Source organism: Protopterus annectens, chromosome 8.part0 (genome assembly GCF_019279795.1).
Source record: "Protopterus annectens isolate FY-2018-M chromosome 8.part0, PAN1.0, whole genome shotgun sequence".
NCBI classification, from domain to species: domain Eukaryota; kingdom Metazoa; phylum Chordata; order Ceratodontiformes; family Protopteridae; genus Protopterus; species Protopterus annectens.
The window spans coordinates 1350501684-1350519923 of record NC_056741.1 but is presented as its reverse complement, the minus strand read 5'-3'; the positions used below and the strand labels follow the sequence as shown (position 1 = coordinate 1350519923).

Sequence of the window (18240 nt, the reverse complement as noted above, 5' to 3'; positions counted from 1 at the left end):
ACCTGCTCCCTACTGGGAAGTAGAGGGGATATGCTGCATGGCACTTCCTAAGGGGCTGTTAGTAAAGTTGGAGCAGAATTTGTCAGTCAGAAAATTTGCTGTGTATTTCCTGGTTCAATGAAACGGATTCATTCCTGACTGAGGTTTCAGACAGCTGAAAAAGGCCCTATGGTTGTCCTTGGCCTGGGACCACTATTTTTACCTCAAAATTGGCTTTGTTGGACTTAATTAGTCCTCCTAGTTGCATATTCAGTTTGAGGGCAGTTTATCATTTTTTGACATTACACGTCCTAATTTTAGCTACTACTTTTTGTTTTTGTACACCATTTAACTTTGGATTCCACCAGGGTGTTGTTCAATTTTTAAAGTTAGTTTTGGGCTTACTTCTGGTAGGCACAGCTGTCTCTATGCAATCACTGACACGGCTGTACATAGCTTCTGTAAATAACTCCACATATGCTGCTGTGTTAACTGGGTTTGGAGGTACATGAAATTTTGCCAGGTAACCAATTAATACAAGGTAGTTTTGCCTTGCGGTAGTTCCTAACTGTCAAGGTTTACTTGGGTTACAGAATTGATTTTTATTTTTTCAAAGGAGACTGCTTTATGATCAGACCTTACCAGAGAGGACAACCCTTTTGTGGGGGGTGACTTTCTCTATGAGCTAAGGGTTTCATGGGACAGAGGATGGCCTGTAGCTTGCTAGGATATGGGACTTTGCCTACAGTAATCTGGCCATTGAGGAACTCCAGCACCTTACACCGTTTAACCAACATAGAAGTATGCTTGTTATTGATGTACATCAAGACACTTCCACCTTTTGTCCCTGCCTGTGCAGTTGCTGGTGTAAATGTGTAGAAGGCACTGAAGTCTTGCACTGCCACGGTACTCTTGACGTTTTACCATGTCTAAATAACTGCACAGATGTTTGCATTATCCAGGGAGAAGACAGCTTGGAGGGAGTAGAGTTTATTGTGTAGACTCCTAGCATCGAGCTGTAACACCTTTAGATTTTGCTATGTTGGAAGTTTTGTCAATTTGCTATTGCTTAAAACAGGGTCTATGGGGAAGACAATGTTTTAGCAAATATTTGAAGGCCTAGAGGGAACAGGTGCAGACCATATTTGGCAAAGCAAAGTGGTTTGTTAAATATGTCCTCTATCTCCTTAGAATGACACCAGAAATGAAACCAATTATTAACGACAATAATCTTCTATTCATACTGTGGCATCACTCTTGGTTAAGGTAGAGTACTGCTCAATGCTATACCTGCCTTTCACACACAGTCCAAGATTTCCATAAATGTCTCTCTGCATATGGTCTAGCGAGGTATGTCTCATCATTTACACCTACACAGACTGTAAATGAATCACACTGGTAGCTGTGGTGGAATGACTTGAGTGTGTGCATAACTTGGCAGATCCCAGCCCACCAACAGGCAAATGTATGTTCTTCTCTCCTTGTTCAGTCTAGTGAGTGGGGCATCAGTATAGTCATAGGGGTCTCCACTGTAGGAGTCCTGGACACTGTATTAGCTTGCCTTCGGGACTTGATAGGTTTGGCTCCACTGGGTATGTCCACTTAAGCAGTGTAGTTCTAGCAGGACTGTGTGTGGTGGGTCTTCTATGTGTTCCTGGCAACCAGATTGTTATGACAAGTGTTTGTACGTGAGTGTTTTGCCTCCAAAGACATTGTGTATATACACATCTCTCACATACTGTACCTGCTTTTTGAGAATTAAATGGTTGACAGTGAATAGTAAGACAATTGCTGCATCATTTCAAGATGATATATCCACCAAACTGGTTGTGGAGAAATTGAGAAAGAGCACATCAATGTTAGGTCCTTTACTGGAAGAGCTACAGGGGTGCAGTATACAAGAGATTAACAGTGGACTTACTACGGTTGCTTTTTGGACAAGAGACTAGACTTGGCTATATAATATTAAATTCAAGAGGCAGTGCTCCCAAACATGCAAACCGGCTTGTCTATGCTATCCAACTGCCAAGTAGTTGTCGTACACTCACTGAGTTACTGGTACATTTTCAGCGGTAGTTTTTTTTTGAGGAAAATTTAGTTTCTGGATGCCTGTGTCTATACAGAGTATTATTAACTGCCACTGCGCAATGTGCAGCGGCATGCAAATGCACAGAATTTATACAGGTACTTAACATGGGAAACCGACTTCTAAACCCACTGAGTTACTGGTACATTTTCAGAGGTATTTTTTTTTTTTGAGGAAAATGTAGTTCCTGGATGGCTGTGTCTATACATGGTACTATTAACTGCCACTGTGCAATGAGCAGCAGCATACAAAAGCACAGAATTTATACAGGCACTTAACATGGGAAGCCAGCTTCTAAACCCTCTGGCTAATAAAATGTCTACATAGGTTGGTACTAGGCTATCGGCCCTAGGGCCTATGCAAGCCTAGCCATAACAATTCCCTGGATATTTCTTCCCACAATATTTACTTCTCTGGGCCCCTGTCTAGCAGGGCGACTGACATGATCCCCGAGGTGAATTTCCTATCTCTCATCCAATCATCAAGGTTCCGTTTGAAGAGGGCCAATGAGGCGCTCTGCTTGACATGTATGGGCAGTCTATTCCAGAGTATGGGGAGTCTCTGGGTCAGGAACCTATCCCTCCAGCATGTTTTTACAGCGTTCTTGTGTTTCCCCAACTCAGACAGACCATGCCACCACCTACTGCCACTAAATAGAACATCCCAGTCTTCTTAATATAAAAAAGACAAAAGATTGCGTAAGAACATATGCTACCACAAAATAACTTTAAACAAGCTGATCAAGTCAGACAAAAACAATAAAGTTTCAGCAAATGCAGACTTAAAAAGAAAAAAACATCAGCAGTTGATCACTTATAAATTGCTTTAGTTTGATATTTTAAGTAAGAATCCTTGGAATAGCTCAACACAAGACTTTTGGAATCCCATCATGTATCACACTATCAATTAACTTCTCAACAAATTTCACCACCACTACCTGAGAGGGCAAAGTAAAGTTTCCAAAATGAGTCTTCAACCCAGCTCTCTAAAAAAACACAAGTACATTGCAAGTCTGACAAAAAAATGGTGACATTATAACAAGTTCAGTTATTTAGAAAGTGAAACCAATAGAGAGAGAGAGAAATATTCACACTAGTTTTACATACAAACAACATAACATTTCTGATCAATTCAATTCTCAGCTCCCAACAGACTTTAGCTTATAACAGTAAAAATTATCTATTAATACAGTAGATGAATAAGTCTTCAAAGGAGCACTGTCCTCTGACCAATTTCAAGTTTGCAGCATGGGAAAATCAAGTCAGTCTCTCCCACATCTCAAGACTGCTGCACAACAGAACACATGTTCCTTCTGGCTGACAGAGCAATTACTACAGCAGCATTCCATCCTGTCCAAAATCTCTTATCAAGCCTCTGAACACAAGTCTCAAAATGGATAGAAGCAGTCTTCCCTTCTAAAAACATACCCATACACCAAAGTTTGGTACAAGTCTAGAACTGGGAATGTTTAATATATAAACAGTACTTTAGTTTGAATCAACTTAGTACTGCATGCTTTACGGAACCTTATCTGGATGTTACTAGGCAAAATGTTTTGAGGACACCAGCACACATAACTTTCTTTCAAATGTTGTCAGAAATAATTAATTCCCACTCTGGACATTTCCTTCAAATATAATAGAAAACAAACAATCAATATTCTACTTCTACCGTGCTGCTGTTAGGAGATTTACTAGAAGCAAATATTTACTTTTAGCTGAACCTGAAGAATACACAGATTTTACACCTACCATCGCTACTACCCATTGCAAACAATTGTGCTACACAGACGAATAAAAAAAACACATACGGTTTCATAACTGATTACGTTAGTTAAGAGTTCACTTTGGTGTAAACAAACCCAGAAAGTACGGAAAACCACAACACTGTCTTCTTCACCGAAGCTCACACCAGATGTTCCGGAAACAATAACAACACATGTTTACATGATCTAATGCAAGCAGACCCCGACTACACTACCAGTTGTTAACAGCAAGTGAAGTTTAACAACTGAAAAACTTGTCTACAACTAAAAAAAATCAAGGAGGAAATAAGGCAGAAGACAGCATCTGGGAAAGAATACTAACAAGAGCATGACAGGCACTCCAGCAACATGACAATACTAATCTACACAATCAGCTAACAAAAGGAAGAAATAAAGAAACTACAAAGTGACACGTACTAAAAGGAAAGTAAGACGGTCACACAAGCAAATGGGCAGTTCCGTGTCCCTGCACTTTCTAAGTAACTCTTTGCCCGTCACATTAAAACTTATTAGACTGCCCTCTTAAGACAGCACCACTGTGATTTCAACATTTAGAACTATTGCAGAATTAAAAAAAAAACACCAACAGGCCTCATAAAACATTCAAAACTATTGCCAGTATACACAGGCTTCTTATAACATACGGAGACGGGGCACAAATTATATGCCACCCTGCCATTTACTCACCATGTTTAGCTGTGAACTCTATCACCTTGGCAAACTAGTTGATGCTACTGTTCTTCTCAGAGAACACTGCTACCAAGCCTATAAAACCCCTCTACGTTCCCCTCCTGTCAATTGCCTTTCTATGCTTGCCGAGTCCAATATGGCAGAAGCGGCGCCTAGCAGCCACGTCTCCAACCGGAAACAGTCTGTCCTCCTCCCCGTAGGCACTCACATCAACGCACCGTAAGGTTGGGGGTTACGTGGATTGCTGTCGCGTGCTGCTGACATGGAAGATGATGCATCAGCAGTCTAGTGTACTTGTCATCGTTCCAGGAAGAGGGAGCTAGTGCTCTTGTCTTTGTTAGTTGGTGCCTTGTATGATGCTTTAGCATATTTTTTTTGCAAACGTTCGATACCTCACAGTTTTTAGGAGATACATTTTTAAGTGTTCATTCTCATATATTAACCCGTTTACGTTGAGCGTCTACACTATAGAGTATTTTCGAAGACGATGAATGCATAGAGACTGAATGCTATAAAGCATAATATGTAGGTGTAAAAGGATTTATTTTGTCGTGTGCTGGAAGATACATCGGGCTCGTTAAAAAATGTAACCTGCGTGTCTGTAAAGACCAGTGTTGTGCTAGTTACTTATAAAAGTAATAAGTTACTATTACTAGTTACTTTTCAGTGACGGCAATATATTACTATTACTTATTACTTTTCTAATGCTTGACGGGCGGTGGTGCAGCGGTACCGTTGTTGCCTCACAACAAGAGGTTCTCCCGTTCGATTCTCGGCTTGGGTTGGGAGTGCCTTCTGTGTGGAGTCTGCATGTCCTCCCTGCGGTCGAGTGGGCGTTTGAAAGACATGCGTTGAATGGGTGTGCCTTCGTTGAAGGTTGGGCGTCGGGCTGGCAACTCAACACCATAAAAACCAAATGCCAGTCATTAGCGGACCGGAGTTCCGCTGTGGCAACCCCAAACCAGGAAAAGCCGAAAGACAAACAACAAACAACTTATTACTTTTCTAAAAAAAGTAATATACTACTATTACTAGTTACTAACTAAAGTAACAAGTTACTCTTGAGTTACTTTTACATAAGTATAGTTTATCAATCGTTATATTACATGTCACATTACAATCCACCAATATCACTCAGTAAACACAATCTCTGTAGAAGTAAAAGCCATCCAAATCCAAAAGTTTGATGAGAAATATATACAAGGGACAATTAATACATGCACTAAGAATGACTTCGTCATATAGTGTTATGTTGGAGGAGGTTACATATTTAACTATGTTATTTAAAGATAGAGGATATGATATGAAAATGATGGATAGAGTGAAAAAACAAGTGGTCAAGGGTTGGGGAACCAAATACATCCCATTATTAGGTATATCATATAAAAATTCCGCTAATAATAATGTAGATTTTACTAACACTCATAAGTCTATTGATCTAAGTAGAGCATGTATATTAGAATACGGGCCACATACACATAAGGTTAAAGATATTTTAATTAAAAATTGGAATATTATCCAGACTGATATGTATGTGTCTGATATTGTTGGTAATAGACCTTATTTTGTTAATAAAATGGGTTCTAATATAAAAAGTATTTTAGAAAAAGGTCTAAATGTATTAAGTAATAGATCTACACATACATTTAAATGTGGTAGTTGTAATTGGTGTTATTTGATTAACACTAATGAAATGGTGAGGTTAGATAATATCTCTAGGTCTTGTATTAAATTTAGGCATGCAAATTGTAAAACGAAATTTGTTGTGTACATTGCATTATGTACAAAATGTTCAGCTTTCTATATTGGGAAAACTGAGAGGCAGTTCAACAAACGCATGTATGATCATATGTATTGTATTAGAAAGGCAGATGAATAGAATGCGTTGTATAGACATATTAAGCAATATGGCTCTGATCATCATTTTTCATTTGGCATTATAGACATTATTAAATCAGACCCTAGGGGAGGTGATATGAAAGGGTATTTATCTTACCGTGAAATGTGGTGGCAAATATTCACGGATGCCTCTACTACTCCCGGTCTGAATGACTATATTTCAATTAAACCTTTACTCACACTTAATTAATCAAAACATTTTTATAAGTTTATTTTTCAATTTTTAATGTATGTTAATGTGACAGGTTTTATATTGATAGTTATATGTATTAATATATGTATATAAATTCATTGTTCAATTTTATACTATTTTATTTATATTATTATTGATATATATAAAGGATATTATATCGTTATATATTATTGTACATATGTGGTGGCATTTATTTATACTTTTTATATATATATATATATTTATAATATTTGATATATATATTTAGTTAGTAATATGATATGCATCTATTTATTGCATTTATATATTTTAATATATTTTATTTTATATTTTATTCATTATTTTGGGTTTATTGAATGAATTGATCAGTTTTTAAGACAACAGCAACGTAATGTAATTATCGAAACTTTTGGTGACATTGTGTCAACTCTTTATGTTGTTCGTGTTCGTTTTTGTGTTGGATTAAAGTGTGGAATTACTTTACGACTGCTGCTTTTATTGGATGGTACCTTGGATACATTTGTTTAGAAGGAGTTACAAGTTGCTGGTTTCCCAAGATTCGCATAGCAGTGGCGTAAGCTTCTTTCTTTTCTTTCGTTCTTTGAGGCAGTCACCAAAGCCGTGGATGAGGGTAAGGTGGTTCACACAGCCTATCTTGACCTCGCCAAGGCTTTTGACACCATCCCCCATTCTGGAATTATAGCTGAACTCACTAAGCTAGGTATAAATCTCTACATCACAAGATGGGTTGTCAACTGGCTCACTGACAGAACCCACAATGTAAAAGTTGCAGATTCCAAATCTGACCTCAAAGCAGTGACAAGTGGAGTACCACAGGGTTCCGTCCTGGGACCTCTCCTGTTTGGTATCTACTTCTCTGAAGTACAGGCTAACACAGAAGGCCTCTGGCTAACGAAGTTCACAGATGACTGCAAACTAGGAGCCATAGTCCATAGTCAAGTCCCCAAATGATGTGGATATCCTACAGAAGGGCCTCACTGAGACAGATGCCTGGTGTCAGAGCCATGGCCTCAAGCTCAATGCCAAAAAGTGGTGTCATCCCCTTTGGTAAAAACTCTGTACCCATGAACTACCACAAAGGCAGCAACCTACTTAACATCGAATGCGTGATAAGAGACCTTGGGACCCAGGTGGACAGTAGTCTCTCCTTTGATAGTCATATCCCCATAGTAGTCAGGAAGTCCTTCTACGTAGCACACCTCATCATAAAAGGGTTCTCATCCAGGAAAAAAGATGTAATTGTTCCCCTCTACTCATCACTCATTAGACTCATTATAGAGTACAACGCCCCTTTTGGAATGTACCTCACAAGACATCTGCAGCAGCTGAAAAGGCCACAGAAGTACCTCACAAAGAGGATTACTGGCCTCAAACAAATGCCCTACACTGACCGCCTCAAAAAACTCCAGCTTTTCTCTGTAGCATGTCGCCTACTCCGAGGTGATCTCTGCCTAACATATAAAGCTATGTCAAACCCAGATCTGTTGGACATGCTACACCTAAAGAAATCCCAATCCCTCCGAGCTACACGCTCTAGGGACCTAAACCATGTCACCACAATAAACAGGACACGCTGGAGGGATAGATTCCTGTCCCAGAGACTTCCTATACTCTGGAACAAGCTACCCATCTATGTCAAGCAAAGTTCTTCATTAGCACTCTTCAAGAAAAATCTTGATGAGTGGATGGGAAATAGGAAATACACCCCGGGGATCACTTCTGTGTCTCTGCTAGACAGTGGCACAGGAAATTAACTTCCTTGGGTGGCGTAAGCTATGGAACCTTGCTGGCTAGGCTTACGTAGGCCCTTGGGCCGATAGCCTAGTACCTACCTATGAATAATCCAAAATATAAAACATCTAGATAGTTGAGAGGTATGTATACCCCTCAATGCCTTAGTGCAAGAAATCTGGACAAAGTCTGAAATAATGGGGATACAATGGCCCAAAATAGGGATACATTTTAAATATTGCTTTTTTAACTTAGAAAGTTGCTAGAATAACTTGATTTGTCTTAGTATGCATTTTCTGAAGGCTATAAAGTCTGAATATCATATATATATCATATATATGTCAACTCAAACCAGTTTCCACTACATTCATAAAGAAGCTCTTAACCAAACTAAAACCCTGCTCCAATGCCCCCGACAACCTTCCCCAATCCTTCCTCAAATGCGCAGCCGAAGGAATTGCTCTACCAATTAGTATCCTGATTAACCAATCCTTACAAGAGTCATACGTTCCCAAACTCTGGCGTTCAGCCTACATTCTACCACTTTATAAAGGAGGTAAAAACAACTCCATTTCTAACTTTCGCCCTATAGCCCTTCTCTCTCCAATATCAAAAATTCTAGAGAAATGTGTCCACCACCAACTTTTACCCTACTTAACAGAGAATCAGTTACTTACACCCACCCAACACGGTTTCCGTCCAGGCCACAGCACCATAACTGCCCTACTTTCCTTCTTAGAAACAGTTAATCAAGCCCGAGATTCTGGACTTCTTGTATCCACTGTTCTGCTAGACCTATCTAAAGCCTTTGACACCATCTCCCATACTCACCTTCTCTATCACCTCTCCAACCTCAGTCTTTCCACTAATACTCTTTCCTGGTTCTCCAGTTACCTCTCTGACAGATCTCAGGCTGTCAGATGGAAGAACGCTACCTCCCCCTTCTTACCTACTCCTACCGGAGTTCCTCAGGGATCCATCCTCGGTCCCATACTTTTCAACATCTTCATAAACAACCTTCACACTGCTCTCCCTGACTCAACAGTCATCCAATACGCTGATGACTCTACCTTAGTCTGTGCCGCTCCCAATTATTCTGAACTTCTCTCCAAAACACAAACAGCTTTTTCCACTACAGAAAACTGGATGCACCAAAACCATCTCTCCCTCAACTCCATTAAATCCAAAATACTAATTTTCCTCCCTACCAAGGCTTCCTCCTTTGACAAAAACTCTTTCAACATCCTCAGCCAAACCAACACCCATATAGAAGTGGTACCCTACGCTAAACTCCTTGGCATAACCATTGGCGAATGCCTTAAATTCGACCTCCACATTCAACAAAACATAAAAAAAACACCAAAAGTTAGGTATGCTCTACAGAAATAATCTATTCCTTACAAAATCCTCTAGGCAAACCTTAGCTACTTCCTACCTCCTTCCCTCTCTACTTTATGGAGCCCCTCTCCTAACTAATCTGTCTGCCTCCCTCATCCAAACTTGAAGCTTGTTATAATAAAATCTCTAAATTTGCCACTAAATCCAAAAACTCAACCCACCACTGCCTCTCCCTTCAATCTCTAAACTGGCTAGAACTCCCAAACCACCTTGACTATCTCCAACTAACAACCACTCATAAATTAATATTCTACCCAGAAAAATGCCCTGCTCTATCCAACATCCTTTCCCCTTACATTCCCAACCGATCATTAAGATCCGAACACCAAAATCTAATCTCCATCCCCAGACCTAAACATCCCGCTGGCCAGCAACTACTATCCTTCTCTCTAGGTAGGAAATGGAACTCTCTCCCTCCTTCTCTTAGAACCATACCTAACACTGAATACTTTAAAACCCAACTTTTCTTACACCTATCTTCAAAATGGAAATGTTCTTGCTTTCACCCTACGTAATTCCAAGGTTCTCATAAACTAAGCTTCTGTACTCTTGCACCGTATTCATTCTAATTATAGCTAAATACTTTTAGCTGACTCTAACTTCACTGTAAGGATGAAAACATTGAAAAATTTGCAAATTTTGTTCACAAAAAAAAAAAAAATTGTTGTTTTTTAGCATTTGCTGTGTTCTTCTCTGTATTTTTTGTTGTGTGTACATTCTACTGTAAATTTGCGTTTGCAGTGATCTTACTATGTATTCTTGCTGTGTGGACATTCTTTTGTATTCTTCTCATACATTATATTCCTTTGTACTGCCTTTGGAGCTTTTCTCCCCGGGCCTCCACTGAAAATGGGTTCTTCTTGGCCCAGTGGACTTCCCCGGTAATCAAACTGAAATAAATAAATAAATAAATAAATAAAATTTAGTGACTTCAGTCCTCCAGGATTTGCCAGAAAACCACAAATTTTATGACAATCCGACCAAGGCTATGAGGCTAAATCTGGATAGTTGACACACACACACACACACACACACACACACACACACACACACACACCCCTATTCACTCACATAGTAACACACACACATGCACTTTCTCTCTCATACAAACAGAAAGGATAGTTTAAATTGCATACACATACATACACATGCACTTTCTCTCTCATACAGAAATGAATGGCACCACTAATTTAAACCATATACATATATATATATATATATATATATATATATATATATATATATGTATATACACACACACACACACATACACAAGCTCACTTTCTTACTTACCTTCTCTTTCAATGGAATGGCTATTTTAAATTCCGTGTGAATGTGAGGAACATGTTAACATCCGAGTTGGCACACGTGTAATGCAGACAGTGTTCTTAAAAGAGAAGATGCTGCCACCATGGAGTAGAGATGCCATGGGTATTTTTTGTCCTGCAAAGTCTCACATACAAAAGAGTCTCAATTTGGGCATTTGAAAAGCTAGCAGCTTCAAGTAGTGTAAATAGTTGTGTAACAACCTTTTACTGCTAGAGGCAGGTTCAAAGCAAAAAAAATAAGAGATAAAAGTCTCATAACAGGGAGACATTTTAAATAACATCCTTCTGACTTTAAAATATTACAGAATAAGAAAAGATGAATTAGCCGAATAGCTGTTGGTCATTATGCGTCATTGTGTACAGCTGTCCACCTTTTACAATCAACAATTTTAAGACAGACAGTGTACAATTCTAAGGCAAAATCAAAAGCCCTAAAGTAGTACGCTGATAATAAAATAGGCAACCATTCATACAAAGTCCTATATTATAAACAGTGCCTCTAAAACATACAAGAGACAAATTATTCCCAGTCTTGTAACATGCCTTGGCAGTGCTGTCTCAGCCAGCCTCAAGTAGCTATTATGCTTGATTGATAGTACTTGTGACTAATACACTGAGAGATAGTTTGGGTTGTTTCTTTGAATGTGGTGGTGGGGATATTAGATAGAATTGGGAGACTGGGAGTTCTTCAGGAAGTTAGGAGGAATGTATCATTGTTGACATGTAGGGCCGTTTTCACCATATGGAGGTAAATATGAAAATGGAAAATTGGTATTAACTGCATTTTATTACTTGTGGATTGTGTCTCCTTGGAGGTCAATTCTTTTGGAGATGCAATGGGACTTTCATTTCTAGGTATATTCATAGTAATAAGAGGTCCCCAGTAATGTTGGGAAGCTAAAGATTGACATACTATCTGTAAAGGTGCAGCATTTTGCTTTAAGTATGCTAAAAGCAATGGTGTACTGCAAGGAGGTGCCCTTAAGGATGCACAGTTCTAGCTAACGCAGGGATGTGTATTACAAAGAGCAGTGTATCATACAATAAACCTGGAAGGGGGCAGAAACACTCAGCAGCAAAGACCCCCCTTTTTTTGGTCACTCGATATCTGCCCCGGCAGGTCTCCCGACCTGTGATTTTGCAAAGTAATGCAAAAGAAACCAGTTACTAAAAAAAAGTAATATATTACTATTACTTCATTACTGTTTTGAAAAAGTAATGTGTTATATTACTAGTTACTCAAAATTGTAATATGTTACAGTAACATGTTACTTTTTTAATGAGTTACTCCCATCACTGGTAAAGATTAAAACTATAGGCTTATAGTATAGTGGTCGTTTAAACATTTCACGATGAGTGCAAATGCAGGTGCTGTCAGAGTGACCTCTAGAATTAATTTCAGTTAACAATCCCCCCCCAGGACACACACACGTTGAAACGCACTCACATTGCTCTATAGCAGAAAGCCTATACCTACTTAGGTAAGACGGTAGCCTTTTCAGTTCTAGTCACTTATTGAAAATAGCTGCCTTGGTGCGTGGAATGTCCCTTATGGTGTAGTGGTTAGGGTTACCCAGGCGGCCCTGGTTTGACACCCAGTATGGGAATGGGCCACTCTATGGGGATTGCGTTTTGCATAATTGTTTAAAATCTTCACTTCAGATGCACAAGATACATTGTTTGATTCAGATGTCAGGTTATTGGCTAAGCTTATAACCTTCAAGGCAGTTTATTCACTTATGATCCTGTAGCTGTAGATGTCCTTACATTCACTGCTGCAGAATTCCTTACAAATGGGATTCCCTGCCATGAAACCCTCTGTCCGGCCAGTGTACAAAAGTCTACCATTGCTTTAAGGTATGCTGAACTTTACCTGCGCACTCCTTGCGTAGAGTAGAGCATAAAGGTGACATTCAGGCATACCATCCTCAGAACTTCTTTGCCACCAGTCCAAACATTGTTTTAACCGTTGGTCTGTTACCTCCATCCACTTTTTTTTTTTTTTTTGCTGTTTTTCTGTCTGTTGACATTCCTGTCCTGTTTGCTGGAATCCTCATGGTTGCAGATAAGTACCCAGTTGGATTTCTGGTAATGTTTTCTGTTTGTTTTGTGCTGTTTGGGGTTAATGTCATCCAGGAAGGGTAAATGCCAGTGTGGGAGACTGGTTCCCCGTAAAGACCACTACAATAAATGTCTTTTTTGCCTAGGTGCTGGTCACGACCATACATCTTGTTCAAGTTGTCAGGCATTTGTCCCCAAAACTCTTCGTAGTAGGCTTTCTTCCCTTTCCTTGTATCTTGAGATCCAGTGCCTTAAGCTTCTTGCTGCAGGTGCCATAGATGGAACTTCCTGCCCCGAGGGTAGGAAAGAAGAAGGTGCGTAAGGTAAGACCGGAATCTTCCACTGTCCAGCCTCTGCCAGGAGTTTCTCTTGAGGTTATTATGCACCCAGAGACTCACCCCTTTGTTTTATCAGATTCTTCTACTGCTCCTAGGTTGGAGGCCGGTGAGGATCTGGCAGGCAGCACGTTGACAAGGCTTTGCAGGCGTCTGTCTTGGGCACTCGGAGGGAATCACGGTTGACTGTTTCCGAGGGGTCCTGCAGTTTCTCTGTAGGGAAGAGGTTCCTACTGTAGTTGTGGAATGCTGTCCTATGTCTGGACCTTCTCAGTTTTCTAGGACAGCTGTCCCCTTAAAAAAGAAACAGAAAACTAACCATGTTTCTTCTGCTCCTAGGGATTCGCAAAGTGAGTGGCAGGCCTTTACTCAAGGGTTATTTAATGCATTACTTTCATTGTGGCCTCCTCAAGGGGTTTCAGTTCCTGCTTCTCCTCGTTCGTAGGCAGCCTTGCCCTCCTTCTAAAAGTAAAAAGGGTAGTGAATGGACTCCTCCTGTTAAGGCCACTCAGACTGCAGGGATTCTTAAGTCTTCCTTTCTGGCAAACCAGGTACTGTCTGACTGTCCACCCATTCCCAGCCACATTCCTCCTTCTCTTCCTGTTTGGCTCCGAATCACCAAGGATTCTTGGGTTCTGTCAATCATTCGGCAAGGGTACTTCATGGTCTAGATTTCCTACCCTACTTTTATGGGCATTCCTCAGCCTCCTCGGGAACAGCTTCCTTTTTTCCCCCAGAGGTTCTTTGAGATGTCTTGTCTCAGGATACCATTCAAGAGGTGCCAGGGTCCCAAATGGGGAAAAGGTTTTATTCAAGAATATTTCTAGTGCTCCCTCAGGCCTTTCTGGTGTCTCTGGGCCTCAATATTCCGATCCATCCACTTTTCAGGAGATTTTTGTGTTTCTCTGTTGCTTCCTGGCATTTTCAGTTCAGTGCTTTGCCCTTTGGACCCCAATGGTGTTCATCAAATGCCTTTCTCCTGTGATTGCCTTTTGCAGGCTTCAAGGGATCTGTAGCTTTCCTTATTTGGATGACCTGCTGATTCAAACATCTTCTCTAGAGGTAATTATGCAAAATCTCCATTTTACCATTTCTCCTCTTCAGAGCCTGGGGTTCATAACAAACTTCAAAAAGTCTTCCTTGACTCATTCTCAGGATCATGTCTTTCTGGGTTGCAGGTTTCAAACTTTGCAAATGCTGGAATCCCTGCCTCCTCCAAAGGCATTAACTCTCATTTCTTTCTTTCATACTCTTCTTCCCCTGGCCTCCATTACACCCAGGGAGTTTGAGCCGTGGGGCTCATGGCTTCCACCATTCCGGTGCTCCCTCTGGCCAAACTTCACATGAGGAAGTTCCAGTGGTTTCTGAAGTCTATGTGGCTTCAGCATGTGCGTCCTCTAGACTTTCCTGTTCCTCGCCTCTCATGTCTCAAGAAAGAAATACTGTGGTGGATTCAGCAGTTGTCTCTGAGTATAGGGCTCCCTTTTCAACCTCCTCTTATTCTCAGGATCATTTTCACAGATGCTTCAGATGTGGGATGGTGAGCAACGTTTGGCTCCCTGAAGGTTCAGGGAGTATGGTCACCTCATCAGCAGAAGGAGTTCATCAACATCAAAGAGATGAGTGCTCTTATGCTAGCTCTTCAAGCCTTTCATCCTCTCTTCTCTGCAAGGCCTCTCAAGGTATTCACAGACAATACCACAGTCATGTGGTATATCAACAAACAGGGGGTTATGAGATCTTACCATCTTTGCTGGCTGGCACTTCTGGTATGGGATCTGGCTATCCAGTGTCGAGCGACTCTTCAGGCAGTTTACATTCCTTCAGATCGGTACATTGTGGCAGATAATCTGAGCAAGTCCTTTGCTCAATCCTACGAATGGATGCTTCACAGGGATGTGTTTCTGGATGTTGTTCACCAATGGAGGTACCCCTCAAGTAGACCTTTTTGCCTCCCCTGTGAACAGACAACTTCCTCTGTTTTGTGCCAAAGTCCCAGGTCCTCATGTATGGAGGGTGGACACCCTTTCATTTTCCTGGAAGGAGATATTTCTTTATGCATTCCCTCCCCTTCCTCTCATTCCAAAAGTCCTGCTCAAGATTCAGCAGACTGCTCCCAAAATCTTGTTGGTGACTCCCTTTTGGCCACGACAGCACTGGTTCCCTCTACTACTGCATCTAGCCAGGGGCAATCATCACTAATTACCTCACAGGGTAGATCTCATCAGATAAGACGAGGGGTCTCTCATCCATCCCCACCTGTCCACGCTTCAACTGACACTGTGGGTGATAGGGTTTTGATTCCTCATAGACACCTTTTTTCTGAGGACTTGCTGCAAGTCCTGTAGGAGGTCAGGAAACCTACTACTAGGAAATCCTACGTATCTAAATGGAAGAGGTTTTCTATTTGATGTCTTTCTCTTAACCTGGACCCACTTTCTCTGGATGTTTCTTTGGTTCCCTCTTATTTGTGTGAGTTGCTCAGTGCTGGTTTGGCTATTCTATTAAGGCCCACTTATCAGCTGTTTCTGCTTGTCTGCCTTTAACTCCCCTGTTAGCTTCTAGATTTGAGGCTAAGCAATTTCTTAAAGGCGTCCTTAATATTAGACCTTCCAGGAAGCCTGTACCTCCTCCTCCCTGGGATCTTAATTTTGTTCTGGAAAAATTGACTCAGGCTCCTTTTGAGCCTGTTTCAACTTCCTTGCAAAATTGTTCTTGGAAGACAGTTCTTTTGTTAGCTCTTACTTCTGAATGATGGGTGTCTGAGCTGCAAGCCCTTATGGCTTGTCCACTTTTTTTTGATATTTCATGAGGACAGGGTGTCTTTGCATACTAATCCTTCTTTCATGCCCAAGGTGGTTAATGAGTTTTCTTTTAATCAGTCTATTAATTTGTCTACTTTTTTCCCCTCTCCACACTGACAGTGAGAGGGTGCTGCATACCTGAGATGTGCATAGACAGCTCAGATTTTATTTGGATAAAACTAAAGCTGTCAGAAAGTCTAACCAGTTATTTGTTTCCTTTCATCCTAGGTCTTTAGGTTTGGCTGTTTTCATGCAAACTATTTCCACTTGTATTTCAAAGGCTATTTCCTTTTGTTACACTTTTCATTGCGAGAGCCTTCCTTCTTCTGTAAAGGCTCATTCCACTTGAGCTGTGGCGTCTTCTGGTGCTTTTTTCAAAGGCTTAGACTCTAATTCTATCCTTGAAGCAGCTACTTGGACGTCTGTGCATACCATTTACCAAAAATTACCAGGTGGATGGTATCTCCAGAGCTAGAGCTGGTTTTGCTGCTGCCATTCTTCATGGCTTCTTGGAGGGCTCTGTTGCTTCTTCCTCCCAAGTTTCTTCTTGAGCTTTTGCACTCTCCCATTCATAAGGAATACTGCAGCAGTGAATGTAAAGAGAGTACATTTGTGTAAAATCTTACCATAACAGTAGATGTCCTTGCCTTCACCGCTGCAGTATTCACTCCCTCCCTCCACCCCCCTGGTCTTTTTCCCTTTCTGGATGTGCAGGTTCTCCTTGGTTTTCCTTGGATTCTGGGGCAGTCATTTCTGAGAATGGTACACCTGAATGTCACCTTTATGCCCTACCCTAAGCAAGGAGTGCGCAGGTGACATTCAGCATACCTTAAAGCAACGGTAGACTTTTGTAAACTGGCCGTAAAGAGGGCTTTGTGGCAGGGAATACCATTCGTAAGGAATACTGCAGAGGTGAAGGCAAGGACATCTACTATTACAGTAAGATGGTTTTACACAACTGTACTGTAGTGGATTCATGTTTGACCTTGGGTCCCTGTGTGGAGTGCTATCCCCATATCCTTGAGGATTTACTGCATACTTTGGTTTCCTTCTCATTTCCAAAAGCATGCTTCTACAAATATATGTGCATACATATACGTCCATGCACATACCTAGAATGGAATGGTAATGTGGCTGAAATGGGTCCCTATACCAGCCTAGTTAACACAAGGATTTGTGTGCCAATATGATTAAAAAAATAGAGTTAGAGTGTTCATAGACTCTGGTGCAGCAGTAAATATTATTAATGAGAATGATTTCTTCAGTTTAACCCAAAAAGACTATAACACAAAAATCCTTTATAATAAGAAAAGTCCATTACCATTCAAGACTGATTTTGAAACAACTGTTTAAGTAGACGGTAAGAAAGCTTAAACCAAAATCTATGTAGTTAAGAGAACTGCAAGATCATCTATAAATGTTATAACTGTTAATAAATATGGAATAATGTACTACACTTGTACCAATATTTAAAGATATAAATTAGTTTCAGATAGTTTACAAGAATAACGTTTTCAATGCTTTTGGCAAGGGGACAAACTTCCAAGCTACTTGTAAACAACTCAGTAAAATCTATATGTCACCTACCTAATAGAGTAACATTTTTGTTACAAGTAAAGTAGAAAAAAAACATAAAGCTTGTAGAGGTAGAAAATGGAGAAGGAAATAGTGGAACAGTGCGGGGTGGATCAGCAATAGTTTTGCCACTCAAGCCTAAGAATCAAGAAGAGGTCAATGCATTATTATAAGACTGGAAAACCCTGGCATTTTTCTTTTTTCTAACTGAAAGTTTTAGTTTTAACCCCTGTTCATTCTATCCAATTAATTACACTGATTTATTTACAAGAGGCATTTCTACTGTTGATGGCATAATCTGAGATACAGTTTGCACTAAATTATTCAGTAAGATAAGTTAATGCTCAGGATAACATTAATTCAGACTTCACACATAGGTAGAAATTTTTTAATTTT

General features: G+C 40.3%; 1 protein-coding gene across 1 annotated transcript in view; it reads right to left on the bottom strand.

Annotated features, from left to right (window-relative positions):
* The window catches only part of ARCN1 (archain 1), a 736356-nt gene extending 731657 nt beyond the window's left edge, over positions 1-4699 (bottom strand). The window contains exon 1 of the mRNA XM_044080918.1: positions 4518-4699. Coding sequence (XP_043936853.1) covers positions 4518-4520 — 3 coding nt within the window. The 5' untranslated portion in view covers positions 4521-4699. The remainder of the gene's footprint in view (positions 1-4517) is intronic.
* Positions 4700-18240: the final 13541 nt, after the last annotated feature.